The sequence below is a fragment of the Protopterus annectens genome, chromosome 6.part0, assembly GCF_019279795.1.
Source record: "Protopterus annectens isolate FY-2018-M chromosome 6.part0, PAN1.0, whole genome shotgun sequence".
Lineage (NCBI taxonomy): Eukaryota > Metazoa > Chordata > Ceratodontiformes > Protopteridae > Protopterus > Protopterus annectens.
In genome coordinates this window covers 21,206,894-21,221,708 of record NC_056737.1, presented here as the reverse complement: position 1 = coordinate 21,221,708, position 14,815 = coordinate 21,206,894, and the positions used below count along the sequence as shown (strand labels likewise).

The 14,815-nt window shown below is 45.3% G+C and overlaps 1 protein-coding gene across 2 annotated transcripts in view; it reads left to right on the top strand.

Moving 5' to 3' along the window:
* Window positions 1–14,815, top strand: part of STRN3 (striatin 3) — a 1,528,247-nt gene that overhangs the window by 1,472,897 nt on the left and 40,535 nt on the right. For both annotated transcript variants that reach the window (XM_044073816.1, XM_044073815.1), the window contains one exon: window positions 1,447–1,584. In XM_044073816.1, the coding sequence (XP_043929751.1) occupies window positions 1,447–1,584 (138 nt within the window). The remainder of the gene's footprint in view (window positions 1–1,446; window positions 1,585–14,815) is intronic.

Below are 14,815 nucleotides of genomic sequence, written 5' to 3'. Positions count from 1 at the left end.
GCTTTATAAAAAAAGATATTTCATTCCATCCTAGGTCATTTGTTTCTTCCAGAGCTTACTGGCTTTCTTTGCAGTATTCCCTGAACTGCATCATTTCTTACCTGTATAATGTGTTTCAGTACAAAATCATATTATGTACTGTATAGCACACTGTATTCCAATTAAACTTAGTTTTGCTATATTTTATTCTGATGTGGAGTCCCCCTCTTGGAGTTACCCAGTCACCTTTTAGCTTTAATTAATTTTGTGTTAATTTCAATGATTCAGTTTTTTATTTTATGAGGACCATGTAAGAGATTAAGTTGTACAAGACAGCTGGCAAGGTTGAATGGCAGCAGTAGCAATCATTTTTCTTAGCATTCATAGATACTTTTTAACTAGTTCTTCTGAATTTGATTGCCCCAGCTGCATATGACGTATTAGCAAACAAAAGGATATGCATGGGAAGTCTAGTTAAAACCATGTAAACACATACCAAAGACAGTTGGTTGCACCAGGGTTTCTGGGGTTCTGAGCCCAGTTGTCAGTGGGATGTATGTCTTCCTTCTTATTTACAGAGACTTTGGTAGAATGTGTTGTGGAGTAGACCATCCGAACACTAAAGCAGTGTCCACAAGAACTTCTTTTTCTACTTAGGATGGAGAGTGGGCAAACAAATTTTACAGATTTTCTGTATTAACATTAGATTTTTTTTTCCTGCATGCACTGGTTTGTTCAGCTTGTGCTTGTTGACCTATTAATTTATCTTATTCTACATAGCTTTGCCCCACCTCACCTGAAGGAGAGATTAGCCTTTTGGTCACTACAACTATTGGTGGAGTAGTAAGAGCCAAGAGGGACACCATGTAGTTGTCATTCACAACTGGCAGGGATTTTTATGAATTTGTTCCTTAGGCTGGTTTTGTTAATCGTACATGCAGTTCATGCAGATGTTTGCTGTTATTGTACCTTTACTTAGTGCCACATGCAGTTTTCCATTGTTTACGAGCAGGCTCATTCATTAGCTGTGCATTTGACCATAACCTTCTTGTCTCCATCAGAGAATGCTCTTATGGCATAAAGCCATGCCTGTTCCCCTACTGATAGGAGAAGAAAACTGCCCTTTGGCTTCTCAGTCCTGCCCCTATAGGCTCGCTTATCATACTGTGTCATAGTCAGGGTTACAGACTGTACGTTACTCCTGAAAGGGAAGAAAAAAGATTGGGAAATAATTTTACGTTGTGCAAGCCAGATGTGTGTGACCTTGCAACACCGTTTTACCTAAGTGCTCAGACTCGGAGAAGTTGTTGCACTGTTTCACTGAGCAGGTATGAAGGCTTCCAGATTTAAACAATTGGCATGAATGCTGAGCAGAAATAAGATGGATTAGAACATATTATAGCATGTGCTTAATTTTTTAATTGTCATTTTGTTCATTGAATGTAACAGCATTTTTTTCCCTCCTAGAACATAGTATTCCTACATCAGTTGACTTTGTGTGCGATCCTGCCCATGCTGTAGCGTCTTTTAATACTGGCAGCATTTTTATTTATGATCTAGAAACATCACAGCCTGTAATAGGACTCTCATCACAAGTTGACAGTGGTATGTATACACTGTTGTCTTTTTCTCTGTGTTGCTTCACTGTACAGTTCTTTTGTTTCCTCCTTACTTGTGTCTTATTTTATTTTTGTTTGTATTTTGAGTTAACTGGTTAACCTTAGATGTGAGAGTGTTCAATCTCGCCTTTGTTCTTACACATGGGTTCGGAGCCGATCCTCGGCTCCGTGCCGGCCGACTGCAAGCTCTGCATCGAGAAGAAGCTCGAGGTCATCTAATACCCACAATCCCCCTCTGCCTTTACCTCAGATCTAGTTTGCCGCTGCTGCGTTTGCATCGCTGGGAGCTAGCTCGAGCATCTGAAGTTAAGATATAACTTATTTTGTTATATTTTATTGGATATTTTTGTGTTCTCTTGATACTAGAAAAGATTACTTGATATACTGTGTGTTTGTGTGTTTGAGTAGGTTAGATTCTCGGTACCGTTAATTTTATTAATCGGTTAGAGTTTTCAGGGCCTACCAACCCTTCTTATATTTGAACCGGACTCGACTTTTAAATCGGATTTGACACTAATTTATCGGATTTGACTATTATACTGGACTTGTCTTTTTCTTGTAAAATGTCTGATAAGGTAAAATCAGGTTTTAAGCGTTGTCAGTGTGGCCAAAAAATGTCAGTGACTGACAACCATAGTTCCTGCGTCTACTGTCTTGGCCCTCTCCACTTACAAGAGGACTGTTCTATCTGTCACTCTTTTAGTGGGAGGGTCATGACAGATAGGCGCAGGAAACTGATGGACAGAGGTTTATTAAAACCTTCTTTCCAGGAGGCTCTGGATGCTTCAGACCAGGCATCCAAATCCTCGAAGGAATCGAAGACATCGGAGCCCAAGTCATCGGCTCCGAGCTCTTCGGGTAAAGTTAGATCACCGGTTCCACAGACTTCGGGGCCGAGTGTTCAACTGTTGGCAGTGTCCGAGCCTCGAGTCTTGGAACCGGTGACGGAGCTCCCTCCACCGACCCTGTTGAGGTCGGCTCCGTCTTCGATCCCTTCGACTCGTTCTTCCAGGCCCCTCTCCAACACCGATGTGGACCGTGTGGTGCAGAAATTGATGGAGAATACGGACTTATCCAAGCTCATCTCGGTCTCCTCTCAGTTGGTGTCGAGACTTGAAGGCCTTCCACTGTCTCCATCTGTTCCTCCTCCGAGACCTGTCCAGTCTTCGGAGCCAGAAGAAGCTGAACTGATGATTGTGGAGCCATCGGTGCCAGAACCGTCTTTTTCTCGGTCGGCACCATTCACCTCGACTCCATCCGATCCGGTACTGGAGTCTCGGAGCCGAAGATCCATCCTTGGTTCCGGGACCGAGAGTCGGACTGATTTTTCGGTTCCGACTCTCCCTCTCGGAGCTTCGGCGCGGATCGACTCGGTTCCGTCCTCGGGGTCGGTGCCTTCGGTTCCTGTTTCGGGGATTCTTCCCATTTCTTCGGAACCGGGAGATACCTCGACTCGGGACCCGGGGGCCTTCGACCTCATGAGGAAGGTGTTGTCTACCCAGACAACCACATCAGCAGGGACAGCTTCTCCTCCCCATAAAGGACCGTTATCCTCCTCTGCACCTACGGCTACATCCAAGCGTCGAGCACCGGTGTCTCAGCCACCCCTGGAGGTGCCCCTCTTCCTCGGAGGCTTCTTGGATGCTCCCCGAAGAAGTCCCTAGGAAAAGATTGTGTAAGAGGAGACACTTAGATTCTCCACAAGAATCTTTGACATCCAATACTGACTTGGATGAGTCAGAAGGGTCCCCTAAGTCACCTTCAGAAGATGTCTCCTTTTCTGACATCTTGGAGATCCTAAAACAGAGAGGTGACTGGCAGTCCCTCCCCCCTTCTGAGGATGAGTCAGTCTTGCTGAAGGCATTTGGTGCTCGCCCTTCCTCCTCCTGGGTCACTCCGCCCTTCGATGAGTTAATGGAGTTGATTGCTCGAAGGGCGTGGGAGACACCTGACACGGTGGAACCAGTCCCTAGGAAGCCTAATAAGTACATCACTGCACCCCAGGACAAGGCTTTCCTCACTAAAGGAGTTCCAGTGGACGCCATGGTGGTGGCAGCGGCCACGAAAAAGGAGATGTCGGAGTCTTCCTCATCTGTCCATCCGCCTAACAGAGATTCTAGGACCATGGACAGATACGGGAAGCGCATTTTTAGTTCAGCGGCTTTCTCTATGCGTTCCCTGAACTATTTGACTCATTTTACACGCTTACAGAGGGATCTAGTCAAAGAGTTGGGAGATACCCTCCAGGGTACTACAGATGCTGCGGTTTCAGAGAAAGTTACAGCACATCTCAATACCCTTACATCCATTGTAAACTCGTCCATGAGGCTGATATCATACGCAGCCGAAGGATCGAGTAGGGCAGCGGCTTCAGCGATTGCTCTTCGTAGGCAATCCTGGATGCGCTTATGTTCGTTTGCGGAAGCCTTCAAGTCTTCCTTTACTAACGCCCCATTTGATGGAGCCACACTCTTTGGCCCTAAAGTAAAGGAGACCCTTACCCGGTGTGAGCAGGAGGGAAAGACTCTGTCTGCTGTCGGAGTCCGTTTTTCCACCCCTTCTAGACCGTACCCCAAAGGGCAACGTGGTGGGAAAATGTGGTTTCGAAAACCCCAAGGATCTTTCCCAAACACACAGGGTGATGCCCCCTCTAGAGGCAGAGGAGGGGGCAGAGGTGGAAGACGCCGCCCGGGCGGCAGAGGGGGTCCGCAAAACCAAGGTGACAGGGATACCCCCCCTGGGAAGCCTTTTCAGCACTCCTGAGAGGAGGCCCGACTGTCCTGCTCTGGAGGCAGTCGGGGGTCGCTTAGCTTTATACCCTCAGGCCTGGCAAAACCTTACTTCAGACAACTGGGTAAAAAGCGTTGTTACCAGAGGTTACAAAATCCCTTTTCTATCCGCCCCCATTCCAAAAAGAAAACTCCCAGATGTACCACCCCATCTGCGAGAGCCAGCAGCTACGGAAATTTCAAAGCTGCTAGAAAAAAGAGTCATCCAACCAGTCCCAGCAGACCAAATAGGATTCGGAACTTACTCAAGGTTCTTTTTAGTTCCAAAGAAGACAGGGGACTGGAGGCCGATCCTGGACCTAAGCGATCTCAACACCTTTGTCAAGAAGGAAAAGTTCCGAATGGTCACGCTTCAATCGATCCTTCCATTCTTACAGAAGGACGACTGGATGTGCTCAATAGATCTGAAGGACGCATACTACCACATCAAAATGGCCAGGGCGTCCAGGGATCATTTGCGCTTCCGGCTGGGAGCCAGTCACTATCAGTTTCGGGCCCTGCCCTTTGGTCTGACCACAGCCCCCAGGGTTTTCACCAAATGCATGGCAGTGGTAGCGTCTCATCTGAGGCGCCTAGGATTCCAGGTGTTTCCGTATCTGGACGACTGGCTCCTGTCTGCCACCACCAGGCGTCAACTGATACAGGCCAGGGATTACACCCTACAACTTTGTACACACCTCGGAATTTCAGTAAATTTCGAAAAATCTTTGCTACAGCCATTACAGCATATCTTATTCATAGGAGCGGAATTAGATACGCATCATTTAGTTCTAAGACTTCCTACAGAAAGGATAGTAGCACTTCAAAACAACATTTCTCTTCTGCTGTCGTCCAAAAAGTCTCCGGCAAAGCTTGTTCTGAAAGTCTTGGGTCTCATGGCAGCTTCTCTTATTGCAATACCATTGGGAAGACTGCACATGAGAGTGCTACAATGGCTTCTGTTTGCACAATGGTCATTCCAACAACTTCCTCTGACCCACGAAATATTGATAACGAAAACATGCAAATCACACCTAACGTGGTGGTTACAGACTTGCAACCTGTCCAGCGGAAGACCATTTGTGCTACCCGCACCGTCAGCGACGATAACCACGGACGCTTCCCTGATAGGGTGGGGGGGCATCTTTCAGGGACAGACAGTCCAAGGCGAATGGACCAATCTGGAGTACAATCTGCACATCAATGTTCTGGAGTTGAGGGCAGTGTTTTGGCGTTGCAACACTTTGCTCCCCTTCTTCCTCCAGGGACCATTCCACTTCTGACAGACAACATGTCCGTAGTCTGCTACATAAACTTGCAAGGGCGAACCAGGTCTTTCCAACTATGCAGAGAGGCCATGAGAATTTGGCAATGGGCGGAGTCCACGGTCGCTTTCTGATCGCAACGCACATCCGGGGTCATCCAGCGTCATAGCCGACAGGCTGAGCAGAACAATACTGTTGCCTCACGGTGGTCCTCAAACAGACAGTTGCGAGAAGGATTTTTCGGAAATCGGGCCAGCCTACCTGCGATCTGTTAGCGTCTCCAATGAGCCAAATGCAGGAGCTACTTTGCCCTATTACCCCTCCAGGGAAGTCCCCAGGGGCGCTGGTGCACGATTGGCCCCGGGTCTCCTATATGCTTTTCCTCCATTTCCCCTGATTGCAAAGTTTCTACAGAAAGCCAACAACCTTCAGAGGACTATTATCCTCATTGCCCCGTTCTGGCCTCGTCAAATTTGGTTCCCCTTTCTATTGCATCACCGCATTCGGGGACCTTGGATGCTGGACCCAGAGCCAGATCTACTGACCCACTCGTCAGGAGTTCCTCACCCATCTCTAGAATCTCTCCATCTAGCAGCTTGGCTGCTCCGCTTCCCTTTCTAGCCAGGTCTGTTCCCCTTACATCGGCGGTTCAAGATATTTTAGTGGCTTCTCATAAAGTTTCCACTACAAAGACTTACACCAGTAAGTGGAAACGTTTTGTCTTCTGGTAGTCACATCATTTGGACCCTGTTATAGCTCCGTTAAACAAGATTTTGGAGTTCTTAACTGAACTATTTCATGAGGGAGCTTCCCCTGCTACTTTAAAAGTACAGTTAGCTGCCATTTCTAACTATCATGTAGAGGAATGTGGTGCCTATTATGGCTCACAGACTTTGCAAAGCCTTTTTAAAAGGTTCTTTTCATATCAGACCACCAGTCAGAAGTCCGACATCACCGTGGAATTTGAACCTGTTACTCTCTAAATTGATGTTGCCACCCTTTGAACCAGCCTCAAGTTGCACATTGAAATTTTTGTCATGGAAAACTCTATTTCTAGTGGCCATTACATCTGCTAGGCGAGTGTCTGAGCTTCAGGCTCTTTCTGTCAGACATCCTTATTTAATATTTCACTCGGACAGAGTATCCCTACGCACTAATCCATCCTTTCTCCCCAAAGTTTGCTCTTCTAGTAATATTAATCAGTCCATTGAATTACCCACCTTCTTTAAGAACCACTCTAATAAATTGGAGTATATGTTGCACAAACTGGATGTCCATAGACAACTCAGATTTTATTTGGATAGAACAAAAGATCACAGGAAGTCTGATCAACTATTTGTAGCTTTTGCTGACAGCAGAAAGGGTCTTGCAGTTACGAAACGAACTCTTTCCAAATGGCTAACTGACTGTATCACATATGTTTATGAGGCCTCTGATCAAACATTATCAGTCAAACCCAAAGGACATTCCACCAGATCAGTTTCTACATCCTTGGCTCACGCGGCTCGCACCACTAGACACTATCTGTGCGGCTGCTACTTGGGCTAAACCACATACATTTATCTCTCATTACAAAGTGGACAGGGTTTCTAGGGATAGGGCAACCTTTGGTTCCACTGTGCTCAAGAACGTTCTCCCTTGAGTTCCTCAGGATCATGGAGCTAGGGACGCTACCCATGTGTAAGAACAAAGGCGAGATTGAACACTCTCACATAAAGAAGTTATGTCCTTACCATAACGTTCCATGTGGAGTGTTCATCTCGCTATGAATTCCTCCGCCCTCCCACCCTTAGGAAGAACGTTCAATTTGGTGCCTGGTCTGGAGTATTCTCCTTCTGCTGTTGCATTGGTGGTGTTATTATCATACACTTGTGTATGTTTGTATATATGTACATGTATGTATATAGATTTGGCATGTGTGCGTGTTTTTTTATGTCTGGTTTGCTTGCAAACTAGATCTGAGGTAAAGGCAGAGGGGGATTGTGGGTATTAGATGACCTCGAGCTTCTTCTCGATGCAGAGCTTGCAGTCGGCCGGCACGGAGCCGAGGATCGGCTCCGAACCCATGTGTAATAACCAAGGCGAGATGAACACTCCACATGGAACGTTATGGTAAGGACATAACTTCTTTTTTTATGCATTTGTTTAATGAATTGAACTATTTTGTACTGTGTGGCTAATCAGTATTTTTCAAACAGATATTAATATAAGATTAGAGTGCACACACATATCAGGACGTTTTGCTCAAATTAAAATCAAAGGTAGAACCAATAAAAACAGCACTGAAAAAAATCATAGGTATTCACCAGGTTATTATCGCTGAGGATCTTAAGAAGCCTAACCTTACATTCCCATGGTAGTTTTTTGGCCCTTTTGTATAGTGCATGAAAAATGCAGAGGCAGGCAGTGCAAGGATTTGTTGGGACATTTACTTGTTACCTCTGTACACTAGGGTCATAGGTGCTAAACCAGAGGTAAATTTGTTAATCTCCCTTCCACTCATGTAAGTTATGTTTGAAGAGAGTAAGTGAGGTAATTTGCTTTATGTGAAGTGGAAGACAGTTCCATAGAAGCGGTATTCTCTGATATATGTGCCTGTCCCTCCAACATGTCCTATTTATTTTTCAAAAGAGATTGAGATCCCTTGAGCATGTGTTCACTCTAACATTAGACTTTGAATGTGTGTTAGATCGGAAGGGTTGGGGACTTTTGAGGCTCTATATTGAAGGCAGAGTTCAAATCCTAACAGCTTGTAAGAAATTGAGAAGTTGGACAAGGTTTGAAAAGATCTGTATACTTTTTATTGTTTAGACCCTTGATCTTTTAGTGGGGAAGCATTTCAGTCTTTCCAGATGTTCTTCATCCCACATTGCTGCAGTCCTAACACTAGGGTAGTCCGCTGTCCCAGTCGGCCCGAATACCAAAGTATAAGGCTGACGTCGGTCAGGGCGCATTAGTCTGACGTCAGGACGTCAGGGTACAAATGCGCATGACCGACGTCATATCCTCAGTCTTTTTTGCCGCATGGTCCGATGCAGAAGCAGTATTGCGAGTGCAGGTTGGCGTTCTGAAATTTTCTGAAGTCGGAGTTTCAGACCGAATCAAAGTTGGCTAAGTACCCGTTGGAATATTTTGTTTTTCTTGCCTCAGTATTTAACCGGATGTCAGAAAAAGTGAATAATTGTATTTCTTGTGGGAAACAGATACCTCATAGGGATTACCATACCTTGTGTATACCTTGCTTAGGGCCTGGGCACGACGCTGGCGGATGTCGCTCTTGTGCTAGCTTTAACAACCGCACCATTAAGCCAAGGTTAGACCGTGCCACGTTAGTTTTGGGAAGCGTTGTAATTATAAAATGCCGTCGGATGCTCCGGCGCCGCTTCGTCAAAAGCGCAAGGACAAAGCAGCAAAGCCTAGGTTGGAAGAGCCGTCTGTCCCGGACGTCGGTTCTTTAGAGGGCTCGGTGGAGCCGGAGGTTCTGCCAGAAGTCTCTTTGGAGTCTCAGGGAGAGACTTTACTGTTACAGGATGTTTCCTCTCAGGAGGTAGGCCAGGCTGAGGGGGCTTCTCAGGTAACTGTTCTCCCCTCCCTTCCTAAGGTGGTTAGGCCCTCCACTTCTGTTTCCAAGGCTTCTTGAGAGGCAGGCCAGCTTTAACTTCAGTGGGGTTTCTCCTAGTTCTTCAGGGTCTCTGCCTAAGAAACATATGCTTAAAATGGCAGAAGATTTGATTACTATGATTAGAGGTTCTATGCCCCCTCCTGATAAGAGGCCTAGGGTGGAACCTGAGCTTGAGAGTTTTGAGCAGTGTTCGGAGGCTTCTGAGTCTTCGGCTGAAGACTTGCAGGAGTATCCTCCTTATTCGGATTCTGATGTAGATGATTCTACTCCTTGGCTTCTCCTCCTGAGGATTTTTCTTTTCAGAGACTCTTCATTCCATGAGGAGCATTTTAAATGGGAAGGTCAAGATTTTTCTGATTCCAGGAAAAGGCTAAGGGAATTTTGTTTTACCCCAGCACAGGCCTTTGGCTATACCTCCTGTTCTGGATGTGGTGGAAGATGTTTTGCAGAGGCTTCCCTGAACCCTGATTCTTTGCCTCCTGCTCCAGTTAAACGGATAGGTATTATAGGGTGCCTGAAGCTCATAAGTATCTTTTAAGAGTCCTAGGGCAGACCCAGAAACCGTTTCTCAGGGGCCTAAAGGTGTTAAGGCTTCTGTTGTTAAAAATCCTGTTCCTCCTGATAAAGAGGCAAGGGCTTTGGATAGATGGGGAAAGAAGGTGTATACTTCTTCCACTTTAGCCATGAGGGCTTTGAATTGCCAGTTCCACATGTTAAAATACCAAAATTATCTCCTTTCACAATTGAAGTCTAAGGTGGATGCTCTGGCGGAAGGTATTGAGTGTAAAGAGTTGCAGGATTTAGTTCATGTTTCTGAACAGGTGGGTAAGCATTCTTTGCAATGTGGTTTTGATGCTGTACAGGCCTCTTGAGGGTGGCTGCCACTGGTTCTGTTCTTCGCAGGCACGCCTGGTTGAGGGATCAGAATTTGGCTGAGCATGTTAAGACAAGGATTTTAGATGCTCCATTACAATCTGATGTGTTGTTTGGTTCGCCTGTGGAAGCAGTTTTAAAGAAAATGGAGGACAAGGCTAAGTCTATGCAGACTGTTAAAGATTTTTGCAGGTTCAGCCTCCAGTTTAGTAGAAATTGGCCTACTAAGGGGTGGACATATCCTTCTTATGATTCCCAGTCTAGGGGTAGGTCTAGACGTGGCAGGGGCAGAGCTCAAGGTTCTTTTAGGCCTAGAACAGGGAGTTCACCTGCTCAGTCTTCTGGTGAGGGCAAGGGTCAGTCCTTTCGTAAACAGACCCAATGACCTGCCTTTTCAGCTGCCAGAGCCTTCTCATCTGGCAGCACCTTTGGGAGGAAGGCTGGCACTTTTCAAAGAAAATTGGAGTTTAATTACCCAAGACAGATGGGTATTGGATATTATTCACCACGGTTACAGGTTTTATTTCCATACCTTGCCTCCTTTCAAAGGCATGCCAGACATTCCTCCTCTACAAAGAAAAGAGGCTCACAAGAAAATTTCTCTGTTACTTCAAATAGGGGCCATTCAGCCGGTTCCTGTGCCAGAAAGGGGCCTAGGATTTTATTCTCGCCTGTTCCTAGTACCAAAAAAGGGAACACGTGGAGACCAATTTTGGATTTGTCTATCCTCAACACTTATCTGGACATTCCCAAGTTCAAGATGTTGACGTTGCAACAGCTTTTACCTCTGCTGGGAAAAGATCATTGGATGGTAACTTTAGATCTCAAGGAGGCTTACCTTCATGTGCCTATCAGACTAAGTTGCAGGAAGTATCTGCGTTTTCGAGCTGGGAATTCCCATTATCAGTTCTCTGCATTGCCCTTTGGCTTATCTACTGCCCAGGGTATTCACAAAGTTCTGGCTCCAGTGATAGCTTACTTCAGGCTAAACGGCATACAAATCTATCCTTACTTGGGCGACTGCCTGATTCTGGCTCAAGAAAAGGAAGACCTTTTGCAGCATTTGGAATATGTGATAGCAGTGCTAATATGCCTGGGGTATTCTGTGAACGAAATAAAGTCCAGTCTAGTACCCTCTCAAGACATGTGCTTTCTGGGTGTGAGACTGAATACAGCAACCCAGATGGCCTTTTTAACCCCGGACAAACAAAAGAATCTTTCACTTTACTTCCATCAACTATCTCTTCAGTCCGGGCTGACTGCAAGGACAGTCCTTCAAGCCTTAGGGTTCATGGCATCTTGTATTCTGGTGCTTCCCAATGCCAAACTGCATATGAGGAAGCTGCAATGGTATCTCAAAATGTATGGACACAGCACTGCCAGGATTTGGACACTGTCATTCAAATAATACCTTGCATTCAAAAGGAATTTTTGTGGTGGGCTCAGGAATGTCACCTAAACAAGGGACTCTCTGTGACCCGGCCAGAGGCGAGTCAGATTCTAACGACAGATGCCTCAGACATAGCTTGGGGAGCTCATCTGAATGGAAAGTGGATACAAGACAAGTGGCCTGCCAGACTACAGCATCTACATATCAACATGAAGGAGATGTTGGCAGTCCAGTTTGCATTACTGGCTTTCAAGAAGTTACTTCTTCCAGGGCAGGTGTTGATTCTAACAGACAACACAACTGTCATGTGGTACATCAACAAACAATGGGGAACACATTCTTATCCTCTATGCAGGCAAGCAATGATTTTGTGGGAGACTGCGCTCAGCTTGCAACTAAATCTTCAGGCAAGGTTTCTGCCGGGAGCACAGAACTCCTTAGCAGATGTGTTAAGCAGGCAAATCATGGATCCCCACGAGTGGAAACTGGATCTTCATGTATTTCGAAAATTGACAGTGTCATGGGGAACTCCAGACATAGATCTGTTCGCTTCTCCACTAAACCACCAGCTGCCAAAGTTTTGCACGAAAAGGTTTCATCACACAGCTTGGAAAGTGGATGCTCTTTCTTTCAGTTGGAAAAATCTTCATGTGTACGCCTTCCCGCCTCTGCCTCTCCTCCCAAAGGTACTCCTAAAGGTCAGACAAGACAAGCCAAGGATAATTTTAATAGCTCCAGATTGGCCTCGACAACACTGGTACCCATTACTGAGGAGTCTGGTAAGGAAGCCTCCATGGCCTTTACCTTTGATTCCACACCTATTGTCTCAGAGGGACGGTCATCTACTCAATGTCAAGCTTCACTCTCTTCATCTAACAGCCTGGCATATTCTGTTTTGAACCACAGCAGGTCTCAACTTCCTCAACAAGTTTTGAATGTGATTATGGAAGCCAGGAGACCTAGTACAAGGAAAGTGTATGCAGACAAATGGAAGAGATTTTTATTTTGGAGTGCAGCAAAGGATTTGGAGGTTTCTGAGCCTAATTTGAGTGTGGCTCTTCAATATCTTACTGAGTTATTGGACAAAGGTTTGTCTTTCTCTTCCATTAAGATTCATGCTGCAGCAATTTCAGCTCACTATGATTGTGACCCACCATTGTTTTCTCATCCTTTGTTTAAGCAATTTCTTAGAGGGGCAAAGAATATAAGTCCCCGTAGAGCTCCTACTCCTGCTTGGGACCTCAATTTTGTGTTGGAGAAACTTACTCTACAACCTTTTGAGCCTGCGGCTACTGCTGAATTGAAATACTTGTCATGGAAGACTGCTTTTTTGTTGGCCATTACTTCTGCAAGAAGGGTTTCTGAATTGCAGGCCCTTATGGCGGTTGAGCCTTTTGATTTTCCATAAGGATAGGGTATCATTACGTACTAATCCTTCCTTTATGCCTAAGGTGGTCTCTAGTGTGGCTTTAAACCAAACTATTCATTTGCCCACTTTTTATGCAGATCCCCAAAATAAGGGGAAAAAGATTTTTGCACGCTTTAGATGTACACAGGCAGTTGCGTTATTATTTAAGCAGGACTAAGGATTTTAGGCAGTCTCAGCAGTTGTTTGTTTCTTTTGCTTTGAGTTCTCAGGGCAAGCCTGTGTCAAAACAAACTATTTCTAAGTGGATTGGGTTTTGCATTGCATTTTGTTATTCCCATCATGGCAAGGAGATTCCAGCTGGGATTAGGCCTCATTCCACTAGGGCTACTGCCACTTCAACAGCATTTCTAAGGGGTGGCAACTAAGGATATTTTGGAGGCAGCTACTTGGAGTTCAGTGCATACTTTCTCTAAGCATTACCACCTTCCTCTCTACTCTAAATCTAGGGCTGGTTTTGCCACGGCTATTTTGCAGGGCATGTTGACAGCTCCAGCTTCTTTATGATTTGCCAGCCTCCTTACCTCTGCTTTGGGATTCTACCCAAGTGTTAGGACTGCAGCAATGTGGGATGAAGAACATAGTACAGTTTTGTACCTACCATAAATGTAGATGTTCAAGATCCACATTGCTGCAGTCCAATCCCTCCCTCCTTCCCTCTGTGTTTAGGGGTGGTTGTGTGGGTGGGGTTGTACTTTGTAAATTGTATATATTGTATATATATTTGGTACAGGAGTGTTTGGTGTTTTTTGGTTTTGGCCTTATCTTTTTAGGGTCTTCTGACATCTGGGGCAAGAAAAGACTGAGGATATGACGTCGGTCATGCGCATTTGTACCCTGACGTCCTGACGTCAGACTAATGCGCCCTGACCGGCAGCCTTATACTTTGGTATTCGGGCCGACTGGGACAGCGGACTACCCTAGTGTTAGGACTGCAGCAATGTGGATCTTCGAACATCTACATTTATGGTAGGTACAAAACTGTACTTTGTGTCAAGTGTTTGGATAGGTATATACTGAAGGAGGGCACGTTATACTACACAATCAGATCTAATGAGGACAGAGTTCAGTGGAATGATTGTATCTATGGACCCTGACACCGTATCTTTAAATACAAACTGTGCTATGAAAAAGGGCTTCCTTACAATAGCGAAGACATGGTGATCAAAGAATAGTTCATTGTTTACATAGATTCCCAGCTCTTTGACTGCCGAATCAACTTTCAAGAGGGTCTCATCAATGTGATTGTTACAAGGGAAGACATTCTTGCCAGAGGATATTAAACATTTTTTTGGAAATTTAGTTTTTGACCATGGTTTTGATGCTGTTTGTTTGAGAAAGACCCTCTTGGAGGATCAGGGTGTCCTCTGGAGAGTTTATGATAGGTTCATAGGTTAGTACTAGGCTAACTGCCCTTGCAAGCCATTTTAAGCCTAGCCAATTATCCCTTGTGAGATTCAAACCCTGCACCTTGTGTTTGTAAGGCAAACACCTTAACCATTAGGCCACCCTCCTTACCAAGTTTAGTCATCTGCAGACGTGGTTAGCCATAACCACTTTTGACCTCTGAGAAGTAAATGACAAAGAGGAGTGGCTCAAGGACTGATGAACTCTAGGGTACACCACGAGTAACAGATATTTTGGAGGAAGTAGAGCTGCATCCCAAATTTCCTGAGTTGTGTTTGTAAGCCAGTTTGCTATCCATTGAGTTACAAAGGGATTTACATTTAGCTGGAAGAGTTTGTCTATGATACCAGAGTGTGGGATAGTGTAGAACAGTGGTTTTCACCCTTTTTACACTTGGGGACCGGTGAAAATAGAAGAATTATTGTGGGGGGGACCGCTAAGACAGAAATAAAAAAAATATTTATAA